Below are 13,966 nucleotides of genomic sequence, written 5' to 3'. Positions count from 1 at the left end.
TGTTCCTGTTTGTGAAGCAGCTACGTATTTTGAAGTTCATTGTGGGGCAAAGTTGTTGCTTATTAGCATTCTCTTCACCTAAATAAAGCCATTAACTTTTACATCTAGCAAGGAAATTAGTAGAAGCATAGATTTGTGTTTCCCAATGTTTTCACTGTGTGACAAACCAAGCAGATAGATGTCTTATAGCAGTCAGTCCCTGTAGGTATTCTGGTTCATGGTTATGGCAGATCTTTTAAAAAGTAGATGATTCCTACAGTAATAAAAATACCTCCTGAGAAGGAAAGCAGAAGGAAATAGCAAGAGGAGATTGGAATAAAAGAAATAGAAAAAAAAAAACAAAAAAAAAAAAACCAAGGAAATCACTGAAAAGATACAAAAACAAAATAGGGAAGAAGAAAAAAAGTTAACCTTTTTCTAGTGAGGGGAGGTTTTATGCTATCCCAGGCAATCTTTTAAAAATTATCTCAGGCCTTATAATAATAGTGTGGTTTTGTTGTTTGTTTTTTGTCTTTTATCTGGAGGATAAGATGGACTTGTGCTGCCCTAGTGGATGCCACTGTTTGTGTGTGGTGTGTTTTAATTTGCTGCCAGATGTATACAGTTAAATGAGCTGGGGATTCTTGTACTCATGTTTCTTCATTATTTTATTTAGGCAATTGAGAATTTTGAACCAGCAACTTAGAGAACGAGAAAAAACCCAAAAGGCATCTGGTTCTTTGGAATGCAACCTTGAATGTAGGTAAAAGGACTTGAAGCATTGATGGTAAATTCTTTGTGGCTCTAGAAATCTTGATAAAGTATTGAGGTTTCCTAATTACTTTGTCTAAAGTGGACTTTTAAAAAAAAATAAATATTTAAAAAGTAGGAATAATACTCCATATTAAAATTTAAAATAGTGCAGAAACACAAAAATAAAAGACTTATGCTATCACTTCCCAATAATACACCCTTATTTTTTTAAAAGGCTGTATTTTCTTTCACCTATTTCCTGTTCATATATAATTGATTTATTTCACAAATACTTACTGAATATCTACTAATAGATAGGCGCTAATAGAACTATGTATATACTTTTTCTTTTGTAGAAATGAGATGACACTGTATACAGCTTGCATTTATTCACTTAATATGTAGTAGATATTTTTCTCTATCAAAATACAGAAATATGTTTCTATTTAAGAACTACGTGGTTATTCTGTTTATGTAGTTCAATCATAATGTGTTTAAAACCCTCTCCTGACAGATGTCTACATACTTCCCCCTTTTCCAAAAACAAATAATCCTGCAACAAAAGTCCTTATACATATGTCTTTATGCACGTGTGAGCGTTTTTGTAGATTACAGCTGTAGAATTGCTGAGTAAAAGGGTATATACTGTTGCAGTTTTGACAGATATTGCCAAATTGTCCTTATGGATCATACAGTTTAAAGTAAAAGAAAAGAAAGAGAACTAATAGTACCAGAGAAAAAGATGAGAACTTTTCTTGGGAACTTTTCCTAAGCCTGACGAAAACTCAGATGCCACAAAGGAAAGATTAATAAAATATGTCCCAGAAATTTTTTCATTTTCTGCAGAGCAAAATTATAAATACTTCAAAAAGCATGAACAAAATGGGGGAATTTTTTGGTACTACATGATGTGACAAAGGCTTTATTTTCCTAATATATAAAAATATCTCTTACAAAGGAATAAAAAAAACAGAAGCACCCAACAGAACACACTTCATAAAAATGTTCAACTTCACCAGAGTAATTTTGGAAAGGATCACTCTGGTTCCATTATGAATAAACGATGGGGAGGAGTGGGAGAGAGGAGGCCAAGATGGGAAGTGAGGAGATCAGTGGTTGCCATTCTAAGTAGCTTCTCTCTTTTTACTCTCTGCCATTTACTTCTTGTTTCCTTGAGAGCACTTATTACTATTCATACTTACTGTTTGCTGTTAGCTCCATGAGAACAGGAACCACATCTCTGCTGTTCACCACTGTATGCCGGGATTCTAATACTCCCATGTAGTAAGCCTTCACTCAAGGCTGCAATTACTAAGTGAGTGGTGCCATACATTTTTATAGCCATCATAAAGGATGTGATATACCTATCTGCTGAAACATAACAATCAAAAAAAGGCAAGATTAGAAACTGTGGGTATATTATGATTCATTTATGTTTAAATATATGTCATATACAAAAGTATTTTCCAGAAAGACATCAAAGTTAATACTGATTGCTTCTGGGGGGAGAGTGGAGGTGAGATGGGAGAGAGACTTTTCACTGAGAATCATTTGGTATCACTGGTGTTTCATGGTGTTTTTGAATTTTTTTACTTTGTGCGTGTATTATTATTTCATATAAAAAGGTAAAAAATTTAGTGCCCCAAATATCAATTGGAGAAGAAAGATATGACTTCTGCCAATCAACTTTTAAAATACATTTACATAGACCTGCTCAAGCATATAATTGTTAAGCAAAATCAATAAATTCCAAGCCTCTTCTTTTTTAAAAACAGATCTTTTCCAAGTTTATACTTTTTAAATTGGAGTAACAATTATTTGATCTATTTTGTCCTACAGTGTTTTCTCTTCAGTCATTGAACAAGTCCCTGCAAAATCAATTACAGGAGTCACTAAAGAGCCAGGAATTACTACAGAGTAAAAATGAAGAGCTTTTAAAAGTAATAGAAAATCAAAAAGATGAAAACAGAAAATTTGCTGGCATATTTAAAGAGAAAGATCAAACTTTACTTGAAAATAAACAGCAATTTGACATTGAGACAACAAGAATGAAAATTGGTATGTGTTTCAACTATGGTTATGGTCACTTTTTTTAAAGTAATAAGGAAACTAAGACTTTTTTGTTGTTTTAGAATTGGAGGAAGCCTTAGTCAATGTGGAAAGCTCCCGGTTTAAATTAGAAGCTGCTGAAAAGGAAAATCAGATATTGGGAATAACCTTACGTCAGCGTGATGCCGAGGTGACTCGACTGAGAGAATTAACCAGGTAATATTGACCTCATTTGAATAACTTAGGCCTTCTGTTAGATGTATTTATAAACTTCAAAATAATTTCAGACTTGCCCTCTTACCCCTATCTTTTTCTCGATGTGTTTGCTCATTTCTAATGATGTTTTCTTCTGTTCCAATTAAGTTAGTTTAAATTCCAAACATGGCTAAATGCTTTTTTAAACCACATGACTCCAGGAAAAGGGCTCTGATGAGCTGAAGACTTATTTAGCAAAATGGTTAAGAGTTCTGTGTCTCTGAAGCCAGAGAGACCTGAGTGGAATCCCAGCTCTACCATGTATTAGCTGTATTACTTTGAGCAAGAGATAGTTAACCTTTCTAAACCTTAGCTGTAAAGTGGAGACATGATTAGAGTTGATGGGAGGACTAAGAAATAATTCATGAAAAGCACTTAGCACAGTAAGCCCTCATTCATATGATCTTGGGTAAGTCATTTAGCCTCTCTGAGTCTCATTCATTTCATCAGTAAAATGAGGGAGTTGGCAGCAGCCCCTAAGATACCTTGGTTCCTTAACATGTCTTATCTCAAATAAATAAACCACTTTGCTCAATTTTTGTGTGATACGCACTTATCAAGTTCAGTTTTCTCTTGAGAGTTGTCAGGAATTGGATTTTCAACTAATTTTGTAAATCCTTGAGAAGTTGGTTATTTTAGGCCTTAATATCATCAAATCTGACCGTGCCTTTGAGTGATCCTGAAAATGTATAGTTCCAAATATAAAACAGTCCTAAATATAAAACAGTCTTCTTTGTATTTCACATGAGAAGATCCATTTTGAATTATAAGCTTTTTTCCCCACTTTGAATTATAAACTTTTAGGGAAATAGATGAAATAGTTCTATATATACATATATAATAAATGTATATACATATATTATATATGTATATATAATAACTTAGTTTTATAAACATTTGAAATGACTTTATATAAGCTATGTTAATATAGAAATATTACTTTTTTCCCACATTCCTCTTTCACAGAATAATTTCACTCAAACTTTTATCAAACAGTGAGAAAAGCAAAATATACTTTTATATCCATGTAGGGTTATAATTAGCTAGGCTCTAGTCAGAGTTTCTAAAATGTTGGCTTATACCACTCTTGTTCAAAGTGAAGTGATTAAGAGAGTGTCCCTTCTTATGAAAGCCCTTGTAAGGTCTCCAAAGAAATGTTTTTCTAAGGAGTAATTTTGGAGTAAAAACTCTGTTATTTTTAAGTAAGTATGGTAAAAGAAACCAGTCATATTGTATGATTTTATTTATAAGAAATGTCCGGAGTGGCAAACCCTGGAAACAAAAAGTAGATTAGTAGTTGCCAAGGGCTGGGGGAAGAGGGCAAGAATGCAGGGTGACTGCTAATGGTACAGAGTTTCTTTTCAGGGTAATGAAAACGTTCTGAAACTGGGAAGAAGTTATAGTTGTGAAACTCTATGAACATACGAAATGCCCACTAGGATGTACACTTTAAAAGGGTGTATTTTATAGTTTATAAATTATATCTCAATAAGCTGTTTTTTAGAAGTATATATGGTATGCAATTTGAAAAAGAGAAACAGAGCAGTCAACATGGTCAGGTTCCATGAGCAATTCTTAGGTGTCACTGGGAACATCTCCTCATTCTAAGGGGCATGGTTGTTGGCCCCAAGCAGGAAATAAAGCAGAAGATCTAGTTTCCTGGGAGTTTTTTCCTACAGTCTTTTTCTTCATACTGCTAAATCCAGCTCCTTTCCAGGTGTGACATTAGAAGCTGATTTTTTTTTCTGTATATATATGTGTATACAAATATATATATATATATTTTATTTAAAGTATAGTCAGTTTACAATGTTGTGTCAATTTCTGGTATACAGCATAATGCTTCAGTCATACATGAACATACATATATTCGTTTTCATATTCTTTTTCACCATAAGTTACTACGAGATATTGAACATAGTTCCCTGTACCATACAGTATGAACTTGTTGTTTATCTATTACATATATATTGGTTAGTATCTGTAAATCTTAGAAGCTGATGTTATCTTTTATTTGTAGAGTTCTTGAATTTTTTTTTCAAAGTCTTCTCTATTATTTTATTTGTCCTCATTTATGGAGGAAAAATTTAAATATCTGCATTTCCATGGGGAAACTGGGGCCATGCAAGTTAAACAGTAATAGAGTTAAGTAATAGTACAATTATTCTAGAAATTAGTATAAGTGGAATCCCAAAGAAATGAAGGGACTTACCTGACTTTCATGATTAACTTACTTGGGGCCTGAGCTGGGACCTGCACCAGGACTTCAGGTTCCCTCTTCAGCCTTGCTTCCTGTTTTGAAGAGGATAGCTTCTCTCTGAGACAAGATGACCCGTTATTGAGAGATTCTTCTGTCTTTGTAAGAAGATACCTTAGTACCTGCTCATTCTTCCAAATGACACAGTCTGTATTTTCCAGTGTTCTCTAGGAATGAGTAATGATTTGCATGCTAATTAGAGCCTTAACATTACTCTAACATAGAAGCATAGGAACTGAGAAAGTTCATTAATTCTTATATATTATCTGCTTTTAGAAAAGACTATGTGGGATCAGATATTTTGTTCTCCTTTTCTGAAGACTCTCAAGAACTTTCCTGTCAGTTTTTTTTTTTTCCATTGTTGTCAAGGATCTTTTCTATTTATGCTGGGCATAAATCTTGCCTTGTGACTACTAGCTCACCTATTAGTCCGACTAACTGGACTCTAAATGGTTGTAGAAACATAGTGGACAGGCTTAGCACAGTGCTTTGTAGGGGTGGGTACCACCACTGCATTTTCTGAAGACTCAGTAATAGCTTCAAAATGCTAAGTATACACATTGATGAAAATTTTTGTTTTGTCCTTTAAATTAAAAAGCAAAATAAACACACACAAATGCTCTTTGAGCTCAGTTGTATCAAAATTCACCCACATTCATGATTTGTAATATGTTTGGTGGCACCCTATGCAATTCAGTTAATTAGGAACATCTCCAGTACTATAGCTGGGCTACTGTGACTATTTAAATTTTATTTTTGACATTAGAGAGTAAAGCAGTGACATCTGACAGTACAGATGAGTCTTCATGCTCCTCTCCCCATCTCTCCTCCTGTAGCTGTACACCTCAGTCAGATAGGTGTATGTTTTTTGTATGTGTTAAATAGGCTCTTAGAGATTTTGCAAAATTTTTAAATGCCTTTCTCAGACTAGAAGGATAATGGGGCTAGAAGTTACACATACAAGTTCTAAACAAATTTCCTAAACCATCTCTTTCTTCTCCAACCTTCAATAATTTCAAAATACATCTTTATCCTTTTTTTTTAGATTTTACCCTAGTAACATGTTATAAAACCATTAAAATGTGTGGGAAATTAATATATTTTTCAGTAAGTAAATGTAAATATTCTAATAGTGTCTAAGAGCACTCTTACAAGTGCTGATAGTTGTATAAATTACTGTATTTTTTAAGTAGCCAAAAAAGAACATTACATTTCTTATTATGAAAATATGCCAGTTTTCTAAGCATTAAAAATCAGTGTGTATAGCTAAGTCTTATATAACAGAAACATGAATATATTCACTTTGTAGCTATTCAGGTACTTGTATTACTGCCTTTAAAATTTTGACATATTTTTATCTCTTTACTTACAGAGTTTTCTATTAATTTCAAAGACAGTGGTGTCACATTTTGTTTGCACATGAGAAACTTAGTGATTGATACTAAATTCCAGAGATTCAGATCTTACTACATTGTCCCTTCCTTCCTTTCTATATTGCAGATTTTGTACACAGCAAAGATAACATTTTTATTTAAGTCTGGAAAGGAACTTCAGCATAAGTATTTCTTTTCTAAAAATAAAAATTCCAGTATGCCGTCTGATTGAATTAACTAGTGGGTCATTATTCATTACAGCATTTCCTTAAAGATATGTTTCTATGTCATATTTTTTATCTTTTAATAGTAGCTCATTAGCTTCTTGAAAGAGGTGTGAGTAAAAGTGGCTGGAGCCATTGCCATTTGAAGGGCAATCAGAACTCAAAACATAGCATATTTAAGGTGATAGTGTAAGCCAGATTGGAAAAAATATTTTTTTTCTTTTGTAGGAAAAAAGTTACTCATTCCATACCTAAAGATATAATCACTGCTAAGTGTTTAGTATAGAGATTTCCTTTTAATATTTTATTTGGATATGTAACTGTTTTTACAAAAATAGTATAGTTACTATGTTACTTACGGCTAACCTTATACAACGAATATTTCCCCATTAATAAATACTCTCTCCAACATGAGTATAAATGGCTGTGATGCAGTTATACTGTAATTTACCTAAAATCAGTCCACTGTACTTGAAGGTAAAGATATTGTCCATCTATTTTTTTTATGATTAATTACATCTTTGTAAATATATCTTTGGGTACAACCTCTTGGTGTATATCAGGAGAATAAATTCCTAGAAGTGCAAATTGATGGATCAGAAAATGTGGCATATTCAAGTCTTTAAAGCTTCTAGGTCCTTGATATACGTAGGGAAATAACATCTTTTTTAAAGGGTAAACTGGACTAAATACTGTTTAACATATGTGATGCGTTTGTGAAGAAAATTTGTAACAAATTAGTACCTGCTCATTCTTCCAAGTGACACAGTCTGTCTTTTCCAGTGTTTATTAGGATGCAGACCAAGATCTTTTCTCATTTGTCATTTTAATTTACTGTGTCCAGAGTATGTTCTGTGATTTTGGGCTTTTAGTTGCTTTTTTCCATATTAAGTAGTGCTTGCCTCAAATCCTTTCTTTTAAAAGATGAGTGTGTTTGAATAAATAAAGAAGTGGGTAAAAAGAAATAATTAGTGTACTAAATTCTTCTTAACAGAACTTTACAGAGCAGTATGGCAAAGCTTCTCTCAGATCTTAGTATGGACAGTGCTCGCTGCAAGTCTGGGAATAATCTTACCAAATCACTTCTGAACATTTATGAAAAACAACCTCAGCATGACCCAATCCCTGCTCACACTTCCATAATGAGCTACTTAAATAAGTTAGAACCAGATCAGTCTATCATTACACATTCAGAACCACTTTCTGCAATTAGCAATGAGAAAAACATAGTGCCAGGTAGACCCTATGAAAATGTTCTGCCCTCCAAAGGCCCTCAACATAGTAATACTAGGAGCATGGAGGAAGTATCAGCCCCAGGAATCATTTCTGCCCTTTCAAAACAGGATTCTGATGAAGAGAGTGAAGTTACAACTTTAATAGAAGAGTATAATTTGGATAAGACAATTTACATTCCATTTGCTAGAAGCACTTCAGTAAAGAAATCACCACTGTCCAAGAGATTATCCCCCCAGCCACAACTCAGTGTAGCTCCACCGCAGTGTGTCAGCAACAGTGGACTTGTTGTCGCTGAAAAAGAAAATAAATTGTGTGCACTCGGAGTTTGCTCCTCTTCCAAAAAGGAAGCAGATGTGCCTGAGAAACTTTCCAGAACAGCTGATATGGAGGACAAACAGCTCCTCGAGAAAATAAAGGAAGCCATTTGCAAGATCCCTGCTGCCACCAAGGAGCTAGAGGAATTGGCTGCATGTCACGGCCCCTCCACTTGTCAGAGGAGCAGCATTCAGGTGAAAAGCAGTGCAGTCTCCGATGGTAGCTTTTTAAATTCTGACTTGACCTCTGATTGGAGCATCTCTTCTTTTTCAACGTTCACTTCTCGTGATGAACAAGACTTCCGAAATGGCCTTGCAGCACTGGATGCCAACATTGCTCGCCTCCAGGAGTCCTTAAGGACCGGTCTTCTGGAGAAGTAAACTCAGAAGAAGAGAAAAATCCTTTTTAAGAATAGAACTTGGCTACATTGAATGTATATTTTAAATTTCTTTAGAGAAAAGTTTTATATTAATTATGTGTGAAAGAATAAATTGAATAATAAATTTATTATTGGAATATATTGACACTGCTTATAGAAACAAGTCATCCTAAGAAATTGACATTTGCTAAAAGAAGAAAGTTGTGTATAACTAGGAAAGTACTGTAAGTATTGTAAATATTTTATTTAGTATTTAGCAATTAGAGCTTTTTCTTACTTTGCTGGGCTCAGGGTGCAGGTTAGAAGGATTCTCTGGTCGTCCTAAAGGATAATGGGAAGGGAGTCTTTGGTTATAATTTACTGTGTTAAAACTAGAGTTTCTTTTCTCTTTCAGGATTCCTGTTTGATTTTAATGACACTGTGTTTTTATATGGGATGTTCTGTGCTACAGGCTGGTGGTGTTGGTGAGACATATCAACATTTATTTTAAGAGAAAAAGTGCCAATATCTCCACTTCTTAAAAACGTTGATTGGTCTAAAAATATATAGATAACATCCTAAGTTAATATATGGTTTCTTAAAATTTTGACACTTTTATTTATTTTTATCCTGAATTCATGTTTAAGACCATTAAAAACTGAAGTCAGACTGATAAAGAAATACTAACAGATAAGTTTTACTTTTGGAAATTTGGTTTTTAAATAAATGTTTATTTGTTTTTTGTCATTATGTTTGAACGTGGTGGATTTTATAAATCTTGAACTATTTGTAATTCTGCCTTTCTGGATGAATTTTTTTTTTTAGCAGTTTAGCTGAGAACACTGTCTATTCTATAAGTAATATGAGCTAGGTTGGTCTCTGCTTCTTTATACTAGCACTTCCTAGTATACCTAGCACATTTCTTCTTTTTCATGGTTCACTTCTCGTGATGAACAAGACTTTTGAAATGGTCTTGCAGCACTAGATGCCAACATTGCTAGACTCCAGAAGATGATAACTACTTGGTGTCATCTCCTTGCATCTAAGCAGCACACTTTAACTCTTAGAAAGTTGGTGAATGTTGTGCTATCAGTGATACTTCATACACATCACCTGCCTGGGTCATTGTCTTTAGTGCTTGAGCAGATTTTAGCGTTAAAGAGTGCTCTGCTGATACCAGAGCCTCTTCCTGCTGGTTTTTAAATGTTGGGACTACAACTTCTGAAGGACCCAGGTACAGTCTCTTTGACATGTTCAGAGTTTATAGAAAGAGATTTCTCAAGTCTGAAAATAGTAAATGAATTCTAATCTATTTTCACAGAATTGTCTGTTAATGTTTTTAATTTTTCTTACTTCTGATATTCATAAATTAATTCCTTGGTTTATGGGGAGGTAACAGGTCACAACTCTTGAACACATAAGGTCAGAGGTACAGTTCAGAAATATGAAATAACAAAGCAAGGAAGAAAATTATGTCATCTGTCTACTCCCAAATATTCAGTTGTTATTCATAGGCAGAAGTAAGTTCTTAAGATTATTAGATGATAATACAAGAAAATTGTCCACTTTTGACCTTAATATAGGATGGGCATCATCAGGTGCAAAGAACAATTTTAGATGTTTGTAGGTTCAGTTAATTAGGGGTTAATAGTTTGATTAAAGAATAAATTAGACTGGGAAATCCTTGAGGGACCTTTATCAAGAGCTTACTGTTTATTTGATGTAAGACACACACATGGCATAGAAACATGAAAGAATTTGGTTCAGTTTTAAGATGAAATAAGACCATAGCAAAGTGGGTGGGATAGACACTGAGTTTCATAGAAGTTTAGAGTAGAAAGAACCCCAAAAATGGTAGAAAAAGAACTGGAATAGAAGAAACTTCATTTGGATCTTAAAGAATGTATAGGATTTGGATAATCCTCAAAATCCTCAAAATGTTAACCCCATAGAAAGTCAGTATCATCAAAATGTTGCGGTTGAGTGGTATATTAAGACGACAGTAAGTACACCAACCTGACTAAAATAGAGGGATTGAGATGACCATGTGGTAATGGCAATACAGATGATGCTAACACAGTTTAGAAGAGCTGGGGTCAGATTGTAGAATGCCTTGAGCTCCAGGCTGAGGAATAACCATTACACACTATGAAGTCATTCAGTGTAAGGATATCTTTGGTGGTGTTTGTTTTTTTTTTAAATTGAGGATCACAGATGGAATTGAATGTTCTTAAAATTGCATAGAGTAATGGTAAATAAGAAGTATTAGAGGAGGGAGAGGCTAGAGACCCCTTAGGAAACTGTTGCAGTAGTCCAGACATAAATTGATAAGCCATTAGCAATAAAAGTGAAAAAAGAGAGACAAACTGAAAAAATTTTTAATAGGTTTGGTGACTTAATAGAAAATGAAAGAGAATGAGAAATCAAAGATGACACTAAGGTTTTTAATTTGATCAGTTCAAGTCACCCTGAGCAATGTCTAAAATGAAAAATCGGGGGAGGGTATAGCTCAAGTGGCAGAGCGCATGCTTAGCATACATAAGGTCCTGGGTTCAATCCCCAGCACCTCTTCTAAAACTAAATGAGTAAACCTAATTACCTGCCCCCCCCCCAAATCAAGTTCTTGGTTAAGCTCAAACTTAACAAATTCTAATTTTAAGTCTTAATAACTGATAATGGAGAGTGGGTTAAAAAGGAGAGAAAGAGTGCCCATTCACAGTAGTTCAGTTGAGATCTTCACACTAGGAGTCTTTGTAACTGCCTCATCATAGTCTCGGAAGAGTCGTTCTGGTCCCCAGTCTCAGCCTTCTCACAAGCCTTTTCTGATGTCCTAGAATGTGAAAAGCACGTGAAGTGTCCCCTAACCTCTGGCAGGATGAATCCAGTATCTCCTGATATATACTGGGTGTAGAAAGGGAAGAAACTATCCTCCAGCATTTTGACACTATTCTACTGTCCTTTCTTGGATCTCTAGAGGTAATATACAAATTGTTCATGATGGATTTAGTATTTGTGAATACGATTGAAGATGAAAGTTAGAATCTGAATCTGTTTTACCAAGTGTAGAGATCCCAGGAGCAGGGCTAAAGAAGCCAAAGAAATACTTGGTGCACATTCTTCTCTTATCCTTGCCACCCTTGGAGTGTAGTGAATCATCCAGAAATCTTCACTTTGCACTAACAGTGGCATTTATGTCAAGTGCTTTAAGTTATAAAAGCCTGCTTCAACTACCTGGAAGTAGGGCAGAATTGCAAAGCCTAGTAAGATGGAAAGGGCATGCAGCCACATCACAACTTAAGTATGTATCTAGTGCTCATATTGTGGGCCAGTCTCTTCAGCTAAACATTCATTCATTCATTCAATGAATAAGGGAATTGAAAGCTCTAATATGTGTCAAGTGCTGTTCTGGGCTCTAAGAATACAACAGTGAGCAAGACAGGTATTCTCTACCCCTAAGGAACTTACAGTGTGACACAAGCAAAGGATAAATGCCATGAAGAAGAAAATGGGGTAAGAGGACAAAATGACAGAATTGGCTAAAATTTTAATTATTAGGGTGAGAGGACCCTTCTCAAAAATTGTTTTTAGGAGCCCAGGATTTAAGCATACCACTAGTTAAAGTTGGATTTGATTTGCGAGCTAACATTCCCTTAATCATTGATCATAATCAGTGTTAATTTTTTATTTCACTCTGTTCAGAATCACTTAAACAAATGGGTTCTGTGACTATATCACACATTGTATTTTGATGTTTTAGTACACATGTGTAGAGAACTGGGCACTATCTTATTTAAGGCTGTTGTCCTGAGTAGGGCCTCCCAGAGAATTACCAGAGATCGTAAGGTCTTGGGGACTTCTGTAGGACTTAAAGTTGGTTTTTGAAAGGACTTTAAGAGTCTTCTGTCTTATTCTTATACCCAGAGAGGGCATCTGTTTTACAGTCATACGTACCACCAGTAAGATCCCAGGTACACCGTTTGCCTGGACCATGCTATAGTTCAGGCTCCTGACAAATTCTTACTCACCCTTCAAACCTGTGGTACTACTTCTGTACCCTGTATATACCCCTGCTGATGTGTGTATCAGTTTATATATCAGCCTCTCCTACTCTACATGCTTAAGGGCAGCTGGCCAGGATTTATTCATCTTTGACACCCCCGTGACGCTTGGTGCCTATCAGATAGTAAGCAGTTAATAACTGTTGTTGGCCTTAACTAAATCCTTGACAAATGGTCATCTAGGCTTCACTTCTAGGTAATTTCATGCAACACCTGGTTTATAGCTTTATTACACACATCTAAGCTCCTAGCATTAGCCTCCCTGTAACTTGTATTCTTTATACCTGTTATTTTCTGAAGCAAAATTCACTTGTTTAGCAAACAGTTTTACACTATGGCTTGTGCTGTGGAGAAGCAACAGATACTTAAATCTTTAGGAGTGGAGATAGGGCAGAAACTTTTTTTTTTAATTCCTTATAAGGTTAATCTAGTCCACCAGCCTACCTCACTGATTTGTAGGAGGGATAAATGTAGGCAAAGCACTTTGACAGCTGGAGGGCAGTGTACAATCTGTGACTTACGACAACATTTAAAGAGCACTCACCCTGTGGAGAAAGGGAACCCTCTTACACTGTTGGGAATGTAAATTGGTGCAGCAATGGTGGAAAACAGTATAGAGGTTCCTTAAAATAAAAATAGAGCTACTATATGATCCAGTAATCCCACTGCTGGGCATATATCTGGAAAAGATGAAAACTAATCCAAAAAGACTGCACCCCAGTGTTTATAGCAGCACTATTTATAATAGCCAAGACATGGGAACAACCCAATTGCTCATCAACAGACAATTGGTTTAAGAAGATGTGCTACACACACACACACACACACACACACACACACACACACACACACACACACACACACACACACACATTATGCAGCCATAACAAAGAATGAAATAATGCCATTTGCAGCAACATTGATGGACCTAGAGAATATCACACTAAGTGAAGTCAGTCAGTCAGAGACACATATAAATCCCTTACATGTGGAATCTAAAAAATAAAGCAAGTGAATCTATACACAAAACAGAAACAGACTCAGACATAGAAAACAAACTTACGATTACCAAAGGGGAAAAGGAGGAGATGGGAAGGGACAAATTAGGA

At 35.0% G+C, this 13,966-nt stretch overlaps 1 protein-coding gene across 5 annotated transcripts in view; it reads left to right on the top strand.

Moving 5' to 3' along the window:
• CCDC14 (coiled-coil domain containing 14) overlaps nt 1-13,752 on the top strand; it is a 40,973-nt gene extending 27,221 nt beyond the window's left edge. Inside the window, exons 10-13 of one of the 5 annotated variants that reach the window (XM_032480803.1) lie at nt 656-738; nt 2,572-2,790; nt 2,865-2,997; nt 7,885-13,752. In XM_032480803.1, coding sequence (XP_032336694.1) covers nt 656-738; nt 2,572-2,790; nt 2,865-2,997; nt 7,885-8,821 — 1,372 coding nt within the window. In that variant the 3' untranslated portion in view covers nt 8,822-13,752. Of the gene's footprint in view, nt 1-655; nt 767-2,571; nt 2,791-2,864; nt 2,998-7,884 lie in introns of those variants that run through there. The other 4 variants (XM_014563635.2, XM_014563636.2, XM_032480810.1 and 1 more) reach the window with 4 other exon arrangements.
• The last annotated feature ends 214 nt before the right edge of the window (nt 13,753-13,966 follow it).

The sequence above is a fragment of the Camelus ferus genome, chromosome 1 (assembly GCF_009834535.1).
Source record: "Camelus ferus isolate YT-003-E chromosome 1, BCGSAC_Cfer_1.0, whole genome shotgun sequence".
Lineage (NCBI taxonomy): Eukaryota > Metazoa > Chordata > Mammalia > Artiodactyla > Camelidae > Camelus > Camelus ferus.
The sequence above is the reverse complement of the archived record's forward strand: the minus strand, read 5'-3'. Positions and strand labels throughout refer to the sequence as shown.